The 18,296-nt window shown below is 52.8% G+C and overlaps 1 protein-coding gene across 1 annotated transcript in view; it reads right to left on the reverse strand.

The window, feature by feature from the left end:
• Positions 1-4,636: 4,636 nt before the first annotated feature.
• The window catches only part of LOC123348667 (proton-associated sugar transporter A-like), a 29,355-nt gene continuing 15,695 nt past the window's right edge, over positions 4,637-18,296 (reverse strand). Inside the window, exon 5 of the mRNA XM_044986262.1 lies at positions 4,637-6,730. Within this exon, the coding sequence (XP_044842197.1) occupies positions 6,464-6,730 (267 nt within the window). The 3' untranslated portion in view covers positions 4,637-6,463. The remainder of the gene's footprint in view (positions 6,731-18,296) is intronic.

Raw genomic sequence — 18,296 nt, forward strand, 5'->3', positions numbered from 1 at the left:
GAGGAACCGCCAGGACTACCCCGGGACCGGTACTGGGACGAGCCGCCGGATCGCCCCTGCGCCCCCCCCGAAGAGGAGCCGCCGGGGCCTCCCCGGGCCTGCTACCCGGAGGAGCCGCCGGAGCAGGCCGGGCCGGACTTCCCGGATGTGCTACCAGACCTCCCACCAAGCCCGGACCCGGAGGAGCCGAGGACCTTTGACTGGGCCGAACCTGGTACAAGTGTGCAGGTAGGCCCCGAGGGGGATATGGAGTGTAGCCCGGGGATAGCCGACCCCTGTCAGGCTACGGACACTGAGGTCCCCATGTCAGTGTGTTGCGGTCAGGACCCCACTGACCAGCGGCCGTGAGAGCCGCTAATAGGGCCCCGGGCTGGAACACAGTGGAGTGGGCGGGCCTGTGTTCCCCCTGCCACCCCACTCGCGGGTGGCAGTTTCCCCCTCACATCAGCGCTCAGGCACAGAAGCCTGCAATATTGCCTTTGCTGTTGCCCAGCCCCTGCTCCAGAGCCCTGGGCTTATATTGCCTTTGCTGTTGCCCAGCCCCTGCTCCAGAGGCCTGGGCTTATACTGACTTTGCTGTTGCCCAGCCCCTGCTCCAGAGGCCTGGGCTTATATTGCCTTTGCTGTTGCCCAGCCCCTGCTCCAGAGGCTTGGGCTTATACTGACTTTGCTGTTGCCCAGCCCCTGCTCCAGAGGCTTGGGCTTATACTGACTTTGCTGTTGCCCAGCCCCTGCTCCAGAGGCCTGGGCTTATACTGCCTTTGCTGTTGCCCAGCCCCTGCTCCAGAGGCCTGGGCTTATATTGCCTTTGCTGTTGCCCAGCCCCTGCTCCAGAAGCCTGCAATATTGCCTTTGCTGTTGCCCAGCCCCTGCTCCAGAGCCCTGGGCTTATATTGCCTTTGCTGTTGCCCAGCTCCTGCTCCAGAGGCCTGGGCTTATACTGACTTTGCTGTTGCCCAGCCCCTGCTCCAGAGGCCTGGGCTTATACTGACTTTGCTGTTGCCCAGCCCCTGCTCCAGAGGCCTGGGCTTATATTGCCTTTGCTGTTGCCCAGCCCCTGCTCCAGAGGCCTGGGCTTATATTGCCTTTGCTGTTGCCCAGCCCCTGCTCCAGAGGCCTGGGCTTATACTGACTTTGCTGTTGCCCAGCCCCTGCTCCAGAGGCCTGGGCTTATACTGACTCTGTTGTTGCCCAGCCCCTGCTCCGGAGGGCCTGGGCCGAATTGACTTTGCTGGTGCCCAGCTCCCGCTAGAAGGGTCTGGGCCCAAGGACTGCTGTCCTGCTGCCCGCCCTGACTGAGGGCCAGGGCGTATATTTATAGACTGTGTGCCTTGAGGTCAGCCCCTGCCTGAGGGTCTGAACCCCTGAAACCTTCGGGAGACTGATTGCCACCCGGGCCCTGGATCCAGAGGGCCCGAGGCGTAGGGTTGAGCTAACCCCTGATTCTTGTCGCCCATCATTTAGAGGGGACAAGGAGCGAGTCGGTGTGGCTCCCCTCCGGGTCTGCAGGAGGGTTGAGCCCCGACTCGCCAGCTTACAGTGTCCCAATTTAAAATAGAGATTTCACAAAAGTAGAATTTGTGACAAGGTTCAACCCATCTGCCACAGAGCCCTACCCCTAGACCCAGGAATGGGAAATTGTGGGTGTAGCAGATGGTGACAGGACAGCAAAACAAAAACAAAAACAAAACAAAACAAAACTAGGTGTCAGTAACTGCTAGCGGTAGGAAATTGGTACATCGTGCAGCTTGTAATGCTACATCCCCATCCCAGCTTTGCCCACCCCACTGAGCCAGTTTTGTGCCCTGCAGGTAGTCACTATGGCGTACCAGTGCCATGGTGCTACAGAGAAGATGAGGCACATTCCCATTCCTGAGTCACCAGGGTCTCTACATGTTTGGGTCGCTGGCTGCCAGGCTCAGCTGGGCCTTAGGGTGTGGCTCCAGCGGGAGGCTGGATGGGGCAGGTAGGGTTTGCTGGCCCAGTCCCTGTGCTGAGCAGGCTCTGGCTGCAGGATGTGAAGAGGGATGAGGGATCCCCCAGCCAGGGTCTTGCTCCTCTATGGCAGGCTTTGGAGGAGGTGGCTCAGCAGCTGGGAGCCTGCATGCTTGTCCATCCTCGAGCCGCAGGTTGTGCACTGGGTGTATGCCCTGGAAGTAGCACCAGTGTACTCTTGCAGACCCAGGCTCTGCTGGGTGTGGGCTGCAAGAGTTAGAGTGAGAGTCAGAGATGGTGCAGGAAATGGGGGCCCGGAGGTGACAGGGCCAGCAGCCATGAGCTGAACACACCAAACTGCCAGACTGTGACATCACCATCCATCCCTTCAGCCGTCTGTCCAACCCTTCAGCCCTCCATATGTCCCACTATATGCCAATATACACCCCTCCACCCATCTGCATGCCTTCCACGCTCATCTAGCTCCATATACATCCCTCTCTCTCTCTGATCGTCTGTGCAGTGCCGAGTACGAGACCTGGACCCTGAGCGAGGATTTTGGGTGCTGCAGTAAGGGAGCTGTGGGGTGATAGTGCAGGTCTAGGAATCTCTAGTCCCAGCCCCACTTCTTCTCAGCCCAAAGTTATGACCAGTCCACTCTTGTTGGTCCCAGACCTCACGGCCCCATAGACAAGTGACTGGCCACTCACACTGTGACTCAGTTACAGCAATAAAGTCTCCCCAAACTCTCTACGAAGATGGAGGGTGTGAGGAATGGCTCCCTGAGCCTGGCAGGCCATATGGATCCTTTCCAGTATGGCAGGGACCATGGACGTAGGCAGACAGATCTTGCTCAGGCCATGGGAGACCGGGGTGTGTGTGTGTGACATGGGGGCACACAGCTCCTCTCCCAGAGCAGCTAGATCCTGCCTGGAGCATGGGAGACTATATTTTAATTCAAAGAGACATTTTAAAGCCTCACATTAGGCATCGGTTAAATAGAGGGTAATTATTGTTTGAAATGCATAAACAGAGACCTTTGGCTATTGCTTGAAAACAAGTTTAGTTTGAAAGGTATTTTATAAGCATATTATTAATAATTTGAAACTTCTGTGAAAGTTTTTATTCTTGGGCGGCGTGAATATTTACTAATCAAACCAAATCTCTTCACTTTAATGTCAAGTGTTAGTTTCCATATTATTATCCTGATTCATGAGCATTTTTTTGGCTGCTTTATATATATTTACTACAAAATAAGTGATTTGATGTTATGTAGCATTTATAAGCCGTAGCATAGGGATAAAAATTACTGAAATAAAAAATCAAAGCCAGTAAGGCAAAGAAATTGCTGTGCACTCCATAAAGTCTCCGTCACACACACCACCTACTAGCAAGTGGCTGTCGGAAAAAATCCTCTGCTTGTTTTCCCCACCTATCATAGCCGCTAAGCTTTATTTTTCCCTGGGAGTGCTTCACCCCCGCTCCTCCTCAAGGCCCTCCCTCTGGCCATCCTGGCCCTGGCTCCCAAGGCCACACCCTCACTCCCTCTTCCTGTCCCAACCCCTCTCCTGAGGCCCCTGCTGCCCGCCACTCGCTGCTCTCCATCCTCCTCCAAGCGCTTCCCCCAGCCGCCGAACAGCTGTGGCTGGTGAGTGCTGAGCACCCACAATTTTTTTTCCATTGGTGTTTGGGCCCCAGAGCACCCAGAGTCACTACCCGAAGACACACTCCTTCCTTTGAATCTGTGAATGGAAAGACCTGCCTAGGAGCTAATCAAGCTACTCTGATTATGGTAACACATGACCCCCAGTTTCTCACAAACACCTTTTAAGGCTACTTGTCTTGGTGCACTTAGTAGCATCATATATTAATTAACACTTACTGGAAAATGTGTTTATGCTGCAGACTTTCTGTTCAGCAATTCAAAGAACTTTGATTTATAAAGGAAGAAATCTGACCTTTACACCTGGGCCCATAAAGAGCTTGGCCCTGCTCCTGCAAACACATGCAGTCACTGGATGTTTCCGGGCCCAGGACTAGTGTTAAAGCCAGATGTTCACATGGGTACCTGTGGGGAGGAAAAGCAGGCTGCAGCTGGGGGCAGGGCTAAGGCAGTACTCCAGGGAGTGACTCTGGGCTGGAATCTGCAAAACCCAAAGTAACCCAATACCCCCACTGGAGCTCACCAGGCAGGTCACAAGGCACAACAGGGTGGGGACTGGAACACCCAGGATGGGACTACAATGTCCATGATGTGACAGGGCCTGTCAGAGCATGGCAGGCAGGACCATATTAATCTTTTGTCTTCACCCTCTCACTGTGAAATCAGTGTCTCCCAGTGCCAGTGCGGGCACCACCTCCTCCTACAGTCTTTGCCTAATAGCAGCACCACCCACTCAGGGCACAGTCTGTCACTGCAATCCCCACTTCCTTTCCTACTGGCCTACGGATTGGGAAACAGCGAGCAGAAGTTGTTACCCTAGTAAAAGCTCTAATGGTATTCAACTAGAACAGGGGTAGGCAACCTATGGCACGTGTGCCAAAGGCAGCACTTGAGCTGATTTTCAGTGGCACTCACACTGCCTGGGTCCTGGCCACTGGTCCAGGGGGGCTCTGCATTTTAATTTAATTTTAAATGAAGCTTCTTAAACATTTAAAAACCTTATTTACTTTACATACAATAGTTTAGTTATATATTACAGACTTATAGAAAGAGACCTTCTAAAAATGTTAAAATGTATTACTGGCATGTGAAACCTTAAATTAGAGTGAATAAATGAAGACTTGCCACATCACTTCTGAAAGGTTGCCGCTGACCCCTGAACTAGAACCACTAACAGGAAGTTATTTGTCCTGGTAATCACTGTAATAGTGTCTGACCAGAAACAGTGACTGGAAGCTACTTGCCCCAGTATGCTAACAGCATTCCATGGGGAACAGTGACCGGAAATAAATTACACAGGTGATCTCACCTGTGGTTCTAAGAGGTTGAACGTTACCTAAATCCCAGACCATAGCTCCTGATCCCCTGGGAAGTGTTTTGGTTTGGGGAGTGGGGAAAATATGCTTTGAAACTTCAATTCCCAGGATCCCCTTGGCCAATGGGGATGGGGGAGGTGTGCGGAGGCTCATGAGAGGGAAAGAATCTACATCTCTTCTGATTTGGGGCGGGAGGTGATGGAAGAGGTGAGGCAGGTCTTGCAACTAAGCTCCCGTGATTCCCTTGGGGTTTTCAAACTACAACTCTCCGATTCTCATCTCTGTCAACTAAGTCAGGGCTCCACCTTCCACGGGCTCTAGAGTTTTAAAGCTAGAGTTATGGACATATGGCCTTGATAAACTACCTTCTCCTGAGGGCAGGGAGGGAGGCCTGGAGCCAGGGCAAGGTCTTTACCCCAGGGAGGGGAGTATCACAGTATCTTTACTGAAGACCCTTAATGGTGGTAGAGCAAAATTGGCTTAAATAATGTAAATACATTGAGATGGTCTTACAGCTATGTCATGGCAGAGTACAGACTTTGATTCCATCATAAAGAATAATCTATTGTTGCTATGTAAGAGCAGGTTACTTTTCCCTGAAGCCTTTGGAATATTTGGCTAGACTTCTATGCACATCTGAAATCTAATACGACAGGTATGTGCTCTTTCCTTCAGCACACCTGCTCATAAAAAATGATCACGGAGGACATGTAGCTTTCTGGCTTGCCTTTGGTGGCTGTGCCACAAATCCTACTGTTGTATAGTGGCTGCACAGAACAAATGAGCATGGGACAGCAAGTATTTACAGCAAGTGGGCTGCTAGGCCCACTCCCGAGCAGCCCTAATGAAAAGCTTGTTGGTTTGAACACTAAGAGAATCAAACACTGGATTGGTTGGAGCACATCACAAACCAGTTGAAAAAGTTCTAGGTAACTCAACATGTTTTTCAATGCAAATTATTTGGTTATTTTAAAAGACACCAGGTTTTCTGTTGCGATCCTCCATATACCTGGCGCACCAACGAGCCTTTGTTCATGACTTTGCATGAATTCTTAAGACCCGCCCACAGCCCAGGGTGCCCCACTCCCGTGGCAGGCAGCTCTGCCCTGCTCTCCAGGCTCCCGCAGACTCACTCAACACCAGCGCCTGCGGAGCGCTGCGAGAGAAGCCTCTGGGGGCAGCCGCTACCGAATAGAACAATGGGGGGGGCGATAGACAGAGCACTACAGTTAGTCAAGTCCAGCACCCCGCCCCCTTTGAAGGAGAGCACGCAATCTCAGAGCCAATCAGAGGTGACGTCACAACGCTCTCGCAGTCCATTGGCTACCAGCGAGTAATCCGGGCGGTGGCCCAATAGGAGGCACTAATTCTTCGGACAGCCGTGCCCCGCAGCTAAGGGCAGCGCCCCGGGGACCGGGGCAGCCTCCCACGGGTCACGCGGCACCTGCCGCCCAGAGCAATCAGGAGGCACAAGCGCCGCTTGTCTGAGTTGCTTTTATTGTAACGAGCAGTGAGTCTCACCCGGCCCCTCCACCGGCGGATCCTGCCCTCACGCGCTCAGCACCAACGGCTGCTGCTCCTCGGCCGGCGCCTCGGCGGCGGGAATCTCATACGTGACACACAGGGAGGAAAACAAACAGCCCATGAAAGACACGAGGCTGGCAAAATACATCACCCCGTTAGCGCTGCCCACCACCGCAGTGATGGGTCCCATCACTACCGCAACAAGCAGCTGAGCTAGGAAATACTGGCAGCTCAGAAGAGAGATATCCACGCCCATCCCCCTCTTGGTACCATCCAGAGTCGATCCTGCGAACTGTTCAAAGGGAAAGAAATAGAGAGTAGTTTAGCAAAGCAGAGCAAAATATGCCAATTGTTAACACGGTAAAACAAGATGCTAAAGGCAAACCCGCAAGATGAGACTTTCAATAATGAACATCTATATGCAGCATTCCCTGCATTTAACAGAGGCGGACACATTGGTTTTCCAAACCTAGCAGAGTAGGGAATTACTGTCCCCGATAGTTGCTTAATTTACACCAGTATTGTTGAGAATGTAGTAGTGGTTTGAAGCAGTGGTTTTTAACCCAGGGCCGCCCAGAGGATTCAGGGGGCCTGGGGCAAAGCAGGGGAGCTGCGCCGCTTGTACTCACCCAGCGGCGGTCCGGGTCTTTGGCGGCATTTTGGTGGCGGGGGGCCCTTCAGTCGCTCCACATCTTCGGCAGCACTGAAAGGCCCCCCCCCTACCGCCAAAATGCTGCCAAAGACCCGGACCGCTGCCAGGCCAGGGCTCGTGGGCCATTTCTACAGCGGGGGGCCCTTCAGTCATGCTGCGTCTTCGGCAGCACTGAAGGGCCCCCTGCTGCTGAAGACCCGGACTGCCACCGGGCCAGGGCTCGTGGGGCCCCTGCGGGGCCTGGGCCCTGAGGCAAACTGCCACACTTCCCCCCCCCCCCCCTCCGGGCAGCCCTGTTTCAACCTTTTTTCATTTGAGGAGCCCTACAGTTTTTCAAATAGAGGTGTGGACCCCTTTGGAAATCACAGGGTCTGCAGCAGGGGCGGCTCTAGCCATTTCGCCGCCCCAAGCATGGTGCCGGTCGCCGGTCCCGCGGCTCCGGTGGACCTCCCGCAGACGTGCCTGCAGATGCCCCACCAGAGCCACAGGACCAGCACACCCTCCACAGGGATGCCTGTGGGAGGTCCACCGGAGCCACCTGCCGCCCTCCTGGCGACTGGCAGAGCATCCCCCGCAGCATGCGGCCCCAAGCACGTGCTTGGCGTGCTAAGGCCTGGAGCCGCCTCTGGTCTGCAGACCCTCATGGGTCTAAGGACCTCAGATTGAAAACCACTGGTTTGAGGGAATCCGTAAATTGTACTGAGTTAAGTACTTCATAATATTAGCACTAGGGCTGTCAAGCGATTTCAAAAAAATCGTGATTAGCTGTTAATAATAGAATAACATTTATTTAAATCTTTTTGGATGTTTTCTACATTTTTCAAATATATTGATTTCTATTACAATGCAGAATACAAAGTTTACAGTTTCACTTTATACTTATTTTTTATTACTAATATTTGCACTAATAAACAGGACATAGTATTTTTCAATTCACCTAATACAAGTACTCTAGTACAATCTCTTTATCATGAAAGTTGAACTTGCAAATCTAGAATTATGTAAAAAAACAAACAACAACCCTGCATTCAAAAATAAAACAATGTAAAACTTTAGAGCCTACAAGTCCACTCAGTCCTACTTCTTGTTCAGCCAATTGCTCAGACAAACAAGTTTGTTTACATTTGCAGAAGATAATGCTGCCTGTTTCTTGTTTACAATGTCACCTGAAAGTGAGAACAGGCATTTGTATGGCACTGTTGTAGCTGGCGTCGCAAGATACTTACATGCCAGATGCGCTAAAAATTCATATGTCCCTTGATGCTTCAACCACTGTTCCAGAGGACATGTGTCCATGCTGATGAGGGGTTCTGCTCGATAACTATCCAAAGCAGTGTGCATCGATGCATGTTCATTTTCATCATCTGAGTCAGATGCCACCAGCAGAAGGTTGATTTTCTTTTTTGGTGGTTTGTGTTCTGTAGTTCAGAGTGTTGCTCTTTTAAGACTTCTGAAAGCATGCTCCACACCTCATCCCTCTCAGATTTTAGAAGGCACTTCAGACTCTTAAATCTTAGGTCAAGTGTTGTAGCTATCTTTAGAAATTTCCCATTGTTATCTTCTCTGCATTTTGTCAAATTTGCAGTGAAAGTGTTCTTAAAACGAACAACATGTGCTGGGTCATCAGCCAAGAATGCTATAACATTAAATATATCGCAGAATGCAGGTAAAACAGATCAGAAGGCATACAATTCTTCCCCAAGGTGTTCAGTCACAAATTTAACTCATGCATTATTTTTTTTAACAAGTGTCATCAGCATGAAGCATGTCCTCTGGAACAATGGCCGAAGCATGAAGAGGCATGTGAATCTTTAGCGCATCTGGCACGTAAGTTGTCACGGAGTGTGGGGGAGTCAGGGTCCTGCACCCCCGGCTTCCTGTGATTCACCAGGACTCTCAGCCAGCCAGTAAAGCAGGTTTATTTAGACGACAGGAACACAGTCCAGGACAGGGTCTTGCAGGCACAGATAACAGGATCCCCCCTGTTAGGTCCATCTTGGGGCCCCGGGAGCCCCCACAGCCCCCATTGGGGGATCAGAGCCCTGTCTGTGCTTCCCTTCCTTCCCCAGCCAGCTCCAGTCTGCCCAACCCCCTCCGGCCCCTCCTCTCTGCTCAGCTTCTTTCCCAGGCCAAGAGGTCACCTGGCCCCTCTGTCTCCAACACCTGCAGTTTGCACCTTTGCAGGGGAGGGTCCCAGGCCATCAGTTGCTAGGAGACAGAGTGTCAGGCATTCAACTGCACTGGCCTTTTGCTTTGCTAGATACTTAAGAACTGCCTAGGGGACACTGAAGCTTCACAGACCCCAGTAAGAACAGTCCCACTTCGTCACATAAGTATCTTGCGATGCCAGCTACAACAGAGCCGTGTGAACGCCTGTTCTCACTTTCAGGTGACATTGTAATTAAGAAGTGGGCAGGATTATCTCCCATAAATGTAAACAAACTGGTTTCTCTTAGCAATTGGCTGAACAAGAAGTAGGACTGAGTGGGCATGCAGGCTCTAAAGTTTTACATTGTTTTGGTGTTGAGTGCAGTTATGTAACAAAAAAACCCTATATTTGTAAATTGGACTTTCATGATAAAGAGACTGTACTACAGTACTTGTATAAGACCTCATCTGGAGTAGTGTGTCCAGTTTTGGGCCCCACACTACAGAAGGATGTGGAGAAATTGGAAAGAGTCCAGTGGAGGGCAACAAAAATGATTAGTGGGCTGGAGCACATGATTTATGAGGAGAGGCTGAAGGAACGAGAATTATTTAATCTGCAGAAGAGAAGAATGAGGAGGGATTTGATAGCTGCTTTCAACTACCTGAAAGGGGGTTCCAAAGAGGATGGATCTAGACTGTTCTCAGTGGTAGCAGATGACAGAACAAGGACTAATGGTCTCAAGTTGCAGTGGGGGAGGTTTAGGTTGGATATTAGGAAAAACTTTTTCACTGGGAAGGGGTGAAGCACTGGAATGGGTTACCTAGGGAGGTGGTGGAATCGCCTTCCTTAGAGGTTTTTAAGGCCCAGATTGAGAAAGCCCTGGCTGGGATGATTTAGTTGGGAATTGGGGTCCTGCTTTGAGCAGGGGGTTGGACTAGATGACCTCCTGAGGTCCCTTCCAACCCTGATACTTTATGATTCTATGAGGTGAATTGAAAAATACAATTTCTGGTATCATTTTTACAGTGCAAATATTTGTAATAAAAATAATATAAAGTGTGCACTGTACACCTTGTATTCTGTGTTGCAGTTGAAATTGATATATTTGAAAATGGAGAAAAACATCCAAAAATATTTAATAAATTTCAATTGGTATTCTATTGTTTAACAGTGCGATTAACTCAAAAAAATAATCGTGATTAATTGCATGAGTTAACTGTGATTAATCGGACAGTTAATCCGGCCCCAATGCAGCGCATAGGACCCGATGTGCTGCATTGGGGCCGGATGTGCTGCATCTGAGGGTGCTAAAGGAGTTGGCCAATGAGATTGCAGAGCCATTGGCCATTATCTTTGAAAAACCATGGCGATCGGGGAAGGTCCCGGATGACTGGAAAAAGGCTAATGTAGTGCCCATCTTTAAAAAAGGGAAGAAGGAAGATCCAGGGAACTACAGGCCAGTCAGTCTCACCTCAGTCCCTGGAAAAATCATGGAACAGGTCCTCAAGGAATCAATTCTGAACCACTTAAAGGAGGGGAAAGTGATCAGGAACAGTCAGCATGGATTCACCAAGGGCAAGTCATGCCTGACTAACCTAATTGCCTTCTATGATGAGATAACCGGCTCTGTGGATGAGGGGAAAGCAGTGGATGTGCTATTTCTGGACTTTAGCAAAGCTTTTGATACAGTCTCCCACAGTATTCTTGCCAGCAAGTTAAAGAAGTCTGGGCTGGGTGAATGGACGGTAAGGTGGATAGAAAACTGGCTAGATGGTCGGGCTCAACGGGTAGTGATCAATGGTTCCATGTCTAGTTGGCAGCCGGTATCAAGTGGGGTGCCCCAAGGGTCGGTGCTGGGGCCGGTTTTATTCAATATCTTCATTAACGATCTGGAGGATGGTGTGGACTGCACCCTTAGCAAGTTTGCAGATGACACTAAACTGGGAGGAGTGGTTGATACGCTGGAGGGTAGGGATAGGGTACAGAGGAACCTAGCCAAATTAGAGGATTGGGCCAAAAGAAATATGATGAGGTTCAACAAGGACAAGTGCAGAGTCCTGCACTTAGGACGGAAGAATCCCATGCACTGCTACAGACTAGGGACCGAATGGCTGGGCAGCAGTTGTGCAGAAAAGGACCTAGGGGTTACGGTGGACGAAAAGCTGAATATGAGTCAACAGTGTGCCCTTGTTGCCAAGAAGGCTAATGGCATTTTGGGTTGTATAAGTAGGGGCATTTCCAGCAGATCGAGGGATGTGATCATTCCCCTCTATTCAGCACTGGTGAGGCCTCATCTGGAGTACTGTGTCCAGTTTTGGGCTCCACACTACAAGAAGGATGTGGATAAATTGGAGAGAGTCCAGCGGAGGGCAACAAAAATGATTAGGGGGCTGGAACACATGACTTATGAGGAGAGGCTGAGGGAAAAAACGGTTACTTACCTTTGTAAGTGTTGTTCTTCAAGATGTGTTGCTCATATCCATTCCATGTAGGTGTGTGCGTGCCGCGTGCACGTTCGTCGGAAGACTTTTACCCTAGCAACTCAGTGGGTCGGCTGGGCGCCCCCTGGAGTGGCGCCACCATGGCGCCGGATATATACACCAGCCGACCCACCCACTCCTCAGTTCCTTCTTGGCGGCTACTCCGACAGTGGGGAAGGAGGGTGGGTTTGGAATGGATATGAGCAACACATCTCCAAGAACAACAGTTACAAAAGGTAAGTAACCGTTTTTTCTTCTTCGAGTGATTGCTCATATCCATTCCATGTAGGTGATTCCCAAGCCTTACGTAGGCGGTGGGGTCGGAGTGAGATGTTGCAGAATGCAAACTGCTGAGCCAAAGGCTGCATCATCTCTGGACAGTTAGACCAAAGAGGCAAAGGTCCAGATAGAGGACCAGGTAGTAGCATGACATAGCCCCTGGAAGGGTATGAGAGTCGGAAAGGCAGCAGAGGAAGCCTGAGCTCTGGTGAAACGAGCCGTAAGGTGGCTCGACGGAACATGGGCCAGTCACAGGAGGTGCAAATGCATGACGTCATCCAAGAAGAAAAGCTTTGGGAGGAGACAGGTAGGCTCTTCATCCAGTCTGCCAATACAACGAAGAGTTGGGGGCGTACAAAAAAGCTTGTCCGCTCGACATAAAAAGCGAGCGCCCTACGGCCGTCTAGGGAGGGCAAATGTGCTCCCGTCGCAATGAATGGGGCTTCGGAAAGAAGACCGGAGGGAAGATATCCCGGATGATATGAAAGGTCAACAGCACCTTAGGGAGGAAGGCCGGACGTGGTCCCAACCACCCCTTGTCCTTACGCAACATAGTGCACCGTGGGTCCACTGTGAGAGCCCAAAGCTCGGAGACTTGTCCAGCTGATGCAAAGGCTACAAGGAAAAAACTGTCCCTCAGGACAGGTATCTCAGCGAGCATGTTGTCAGTGGCTCGAATGGAGCAGGCATAAGTCTGCTTATAACCAGGTTGAAGACCCAGGAGTTGGTGGGCGGCGAACCTGGGAGCATAAATGCCCCAAGCCCTTGAGGAAGCTAGAAACCACAGAGTGTGAGAATAAGAAGCGGCCACTCCCCCCTGGGAGGAAGGTAGAGACGGCTGCCAAGTGCATCCTTAATGATGAACTGCGCCAGGCGCTGCTGTTTGAAAATCATAGGCAATCCAAGAGGAAATGGATCGGAACCTCTGTGGGGGAAACCTTGTATTTTGTAGCAGCAAAAGAAAAACTGCCAGTTGGGCAGATACGTTAACCGAGTGGAAGGCTTCCTACCACCCAGGAGAATCCTGTAGAACCGAGGCAGAACAACGTAACTCGGCTCAGTTTAGGCCCGCAGCAGGCATGCGGCGATGTGCAGGGATTGCAGGTCTAGGTGGTAAAGTTTGCCGTGATCCAGCGTTATGAGGTCTGGGCAAAGAGGCAGAGGAATCGGTTGGCTACCGACCGGTCTAGCAACATGGTGTACCAGTGCTGCCTGGACCACGCTGGAGCGATCATGATCAGATGCGCTCTGTCCCTGCGGAGTGTTTGCAGGACCTTGCGAACCAGCGGGAGTGGTGGGAAAGCAGACGGCAGACAGCTCGTCCACGGCATCAGAAAAGCAGCCAAGATCGAGCCCGGGGAGAGGCCTTGGCATGAGCAGAACTTCTCTCTCGTTCTGTTCCCGCGAGAGCGAAGTTCTGGAAACGTAATGGATAACATCCGGAGGAATCAACCACTTGAGAGACAGGAAGGAACTGCTGAGGCGATCCACCAGAGTGTTCCGGACCCCTAGGAGAAAGGACGCTACCAGGTCCGTCGATTGAGCTGTGCAGGAGTCCCGGAGCTGGATAGCTCCCTGGAAAGAGAGGATGACCGTGCTCCTCCGTGGTTGTTTATGCAACGGGTGTCCATTGTGTTGTCTGTGAACACCGAGACACAACAGCCTTGTAGGTGCTGCTGAAACGCCTGGTATACAAGGCAGACTGCTCCCAACTCCCGGACATTGATGTGCAAGGGCAGCTGTTGAGCCAACCAAAGGTCTGGAGTGGGAAACTGACCCAAGTGAGCACCCCAGCCAAGAGATGGGGCGTCCATCATGAGGGACACCGAGGGTGAGGTGGATGGGAACAGCACCCCTGCACACATCAGGGAGGGCGTAGACCCCCAGTCGGGGGAGCCTAGTACGCTCGGGGGGATTGAGGCGACCATGACCATGCTGTCTCTGGTGATGTGAGTCACGATTAAAGTGTACGGAGGCGAAGCCTGGCATGTTCGGTTACGCACGTGCAGGCAGCCATGTGGCCCAGGAAACCTAGGCAAGTTCAATGCAAAGTTGCCGGGAAGGTCTGTAGACCTTGTACAATGGTTACCATCGCGTGAAATCAAGGCGTAGGTAAGCAGGTTGTGATACTGAAGTCCAGGGTGGCCTCAGTTAAGTCTACTCCCTGAGTGGGAATCAGGGTGGATTTCGGTGCATGGATCATCAGGCCTAAACGCAGGAATAGGACCTAGTCGACGCCCACACGAGAGGTAACTTGGGTCCCGGTGGCCCCTGGGATGACCCAATCGCCCAGATACAGAGCACGTGTATCCGACGGTGACGGAGAGGGCGGCGACTACAGCTAGACACTGTGAATACACAGGGGGCTGCATAGAGGCCGACTGGGAGGACCGTAAACTGAAATGACAGTTGGCCATAAACTGGGGGTACCTTCTGCGTGGAGGATAAATGGTGACGTGAAAATACGTGCCATTCATATCGAGGGCGGCATACCAGTCTCTGAGATCCAAGGATGGGATGACGGTCCCCATGGATACCATGCAGAACTCCAGGTATATCATTACTTGTTGAGCTCCTGCAGGTGTAGGATAGGTCTGAGGCCTCCCTTCACCTTGGGGATCAGGAACTAGTGGGGCTAGAACTGTTTGTCCCTTCCTCCTTGGGACCTCCTCTATAGCTCCGATGGTGAGGAGCGCCCGCATCTCTTACAAGAGGAATTGCTCGTGAGAGGGGTCCCTAAGAGGGATGAGGAGGGATAGGCTTTTGCCCGATTGGTGTTAGGAGGACCCTGATTTTTGGCCCCTTGGGGTCCCGACCAATGCCTATGACTGCCTCAGCGTCGCCTGCTGGCAAAGCCCTGTCCTTGTCCAGGCGCAGGGTAAGGGCGGTGAGGCTGGCGGAGAGGTCGGCAGTGAGACAGCGGCATGTAGATGCCGAGAGGGAGTGCGTAGTGACCTCGCTGTCCTTTGGGCCTTGCAGCCTAGGGTCAGTTTGAGAACAGGCCTTTGTCATTGAAGGACAAGTCCTGTATAGTGTGCAACAGCTGCGAGGGAAGGCTCGGTAACTGGGGCCATGAAATGCGCCTCATGGCAACACCCGAGGCCAGAGTCGTGGCTGTGGAGACCGCTACAGCCAACAAGGCCTGGAGGGAAGCTTTCGCCACTTCGGCCCTTTTTCCAGGAGGGCATCAAACTTTTGACAGGAGATTTGAGAAACCAACTCCGTAAATTCTCTCACTGCCGCCCATTGTAACGGCTAAGCAGGGCTTGCTGGTTTGCTACGCGAAGTTGCAGGGTGCCTGCCGAGTACATCTTATGGCCCAGGAAGTTCATTTGCCTAGCCCCCTTGGACATTGGGGCTGGTACCTGTAGGCCATGGCGTTGCGTCTGATTGACGGACTAGATGACAAGGGAGCCGGGGGATGCACATGCATTCGACTCCCGTGCCTATGGGCGGGATAGTGGTCACTTGGAGATTCATAGTGAATGCCACCCGTCTCGGGAGGTCCTGATGGGCCCCCAGGCCGATTAGGGGAGGGCCCAAGGAGTACGCTTCTGCCACCGCCTCATCTGGGGAGGAGGGAGAAGAAAGGCCGGGGCAAGTGGGTCCTGTGTGGGCTCACGCTCCTGGACGACCTGCTGATCCGGTGGGATGTGGGAATCCGGTGACAGAACCGGACTTCCTCCGTACCGGTCGGAGGGGGATGGCTAACTGTCGCCCCTGGTACCCAGTGCTCTGATGTAACAGAGCGCGATGGGATCACAGGTAGGCCTTTGGCCTGATGGCACGCCCAAGATGTACAGGGCAGCCACTGATGGGGGTCAGGGTCCTGGCCTGGAGCACCCGGAAGACTCTGGTGTGCACATCCGAATGGATGGCCATGGAGAAGTTAAAGCCCTGGGCAGAGTCTCCCTCTCCAGCTCATGGCGCGCGACGCGGCACCGGGGATCGGTACCGTGAGGCCTAGCGAGAATGGGACCTGTGACCGGAGCGATGCCGGGAGGCTGACCGAGATCTCCAGACTCGACGCCGGGAGTGGCTACGTGAGTCCAGTGCCTGGAGCGGTGCCGGAAGCTGGATCGGCACCGAGTGTACCAGGTCGGGGAACGGGACGCTGATCGGTGCCGCGGGTAAGACCGGTACCGATATTGGAAACGGCGCCAGGACCGTGAACGGTGCCGGCACCGGGATTGGCTACAGGACCGAGAACATCTGCGGGACTGCGATCGTGACCGGTGCCGCTCTGTGGTGCCGACGCCGGGTGGCGTGAGCAAGACAGGCTCGCCGATAGACAATATAACCCGCACCGGCGGTGCCGGGGGTTAAAGCAGCGCAGGCTCTGCCCTTGCCATCAACTCCCTCGCTGTGGAAATGTTTCCGGCGTGGAGGGAATAATGAGCTCAACCACAGCTCGCACCGGGGAGCGTTCAGGTGCTGGACTCGACGGCTCTTGCGTGGCCGGAGTTGACGGTGCTGATACTGACGGTGCCGCAGCAGGTTAGTAGAGCGCACGGGCTGCGGAGCAGGCGGCTCTGACGTAGCTTAATAGTAAGCTTGACCACGGTTTGTACCGGGGAGCTTTCCAGCACCGGACTCGACGGCTCTTGCCTGGCCGGAGTTAACGGTGCGGATATTGTCGGTGCCGCGGCAGACATCGGTGCCGGGCGATCCGACTGAGCATAGCGCTCGGCTGCGGAGCAGACGGCTCTGACGCAGCTTAATAGCGAGCTCGACCACGGTTTGTACCGGGGAGCTTTCCAGCACCGGACTCGACAGCTCTTGCCTGGCCAGAGTTAACGGTGCGGATATTGTCGGTGCCGCGGCAGACATCGGTGCCGGGCGATTCGACTGAGCATAGCGCTCGGCTGCGGAGCAGGCGGCTCGGACGCAGCTTCATAGCGAGCTCGACCACGGTTCGTACCGGGGAGCTTTCCAGCACCGGACTCGACGGCTCTTGCCTGGCCGGAGTTAATGGTGCGGATATTGTCGGTGCCGCTGCAGACATCGGTGCCGGGCGATCCGACTGAGCATAGCGCTCGGCTGCGGAGCAGACGTCTCTGACGCAGCTTCATAGCGAGCTCGACCACGGTTCGTACCGGGGAGCTTTCCAGCACCGGACTCGACGGCTCTTGCCTGGCCGGAGTTAATGGTGCGGATATTGTCGGTGCCGCGGCAGACATCGGTGCCGGGCGATCCGACTGAGCATAGCGCTCGGCTGCGGAGCAGGCGGCTCGGACGCAGCAAGGATATTGTGCCTCTTCATCCTCCAGGAGAGGGATCCATGCTGAGTGGACGTCGGAGCCAGCGACGGACGGTGCCGAGAGGCCTTGGTGGTACCAGCGATCTGGTGCTGAGGGAGCACTCCTTGAAGACTAACCAGTGCTCGGTGCCGAGAGCGGAGGAGCAAGAGCTGCCTCCCTCAGGAGCTGAGACAAAAGTCCCGCTCCCCTTTGTTCTCAGATTAAAGGCCTCACAAATGCGGCACTTATCTGTGAGGTGAGATTCCTCGAGGCACTTAGGAGAGGATCTCTTGTCGGCATCGGCTTGTGGCCGGCCGAACATTATAAAACCCTGTGGACCGGGCATCGGACCCGGCACCGGGTGAGGGGAAGGGGATAAACCCCGAACCCCTGTGAAATAAATACACTATACTATACTACAAACAAATAAAGTTAACTACACTATAAACATCTGAACTATATACTTAACGAGAGAAACTACGAGTAGCTAGGGAAGTGGAGGTCAGCTAAGCCACGCTCCACTGTTCCAACGACCGACACGGGCGGTAAGAAGGAACTGAGGAGTGTGTGGGTCGGCTGGTGTATATATCCGGCGCCATGGTGGCGCCACTCCAGGGGGCGCCCAGCCGACCCACTGAGTTGCTAGGGTAAAAGTCTTCCGACGAACATGCACGCGGCGCGCACACACCTACATGGAATGGATATGAGCAATCACTCGAAGAAGAACTGGGATTGTTTAGCCTGCAGAAGAGAAGAATGAGGGGGGATTTGATAGCTGCTTTCAATTACCTGAAAGGGGGTTCCAAAGAGGATGGATCTAGACTGTTCTCAGTGGTAGAAGATGACAGAACAAGGAGTAATGGTCTCAAGTTGCAGAGGGGGAGGTTTAGGTTGGATATTAGGAAAAACTTTTTCACTAGTAGGGTGGTGAAGAACTGGAATGGGTTACCTAGGGAGGTGGTGGAATCTCCTTCCTTAGAGGTTTTTAAGGTCAGGCTTGACAAAGCCCTGGCTGGGATGATTTAGTTGGGTTTGGTCCTGCTTTGAGCAGGGGGTTG

This window comes from Mauremys mutica, chromosome 13, assembly GCF_020497125.1.
Source record: "Mauremys mutica isolate MM-2020 ecotype Southern chromosome 13, ASM2049712v1, whole genome shotgun sequence".
Taxonomy (NCBI): Eukaryota; Metazoa; Chordata; order Testudines; family Geoemydidae; genus Mauremys; species Mauremys mutica.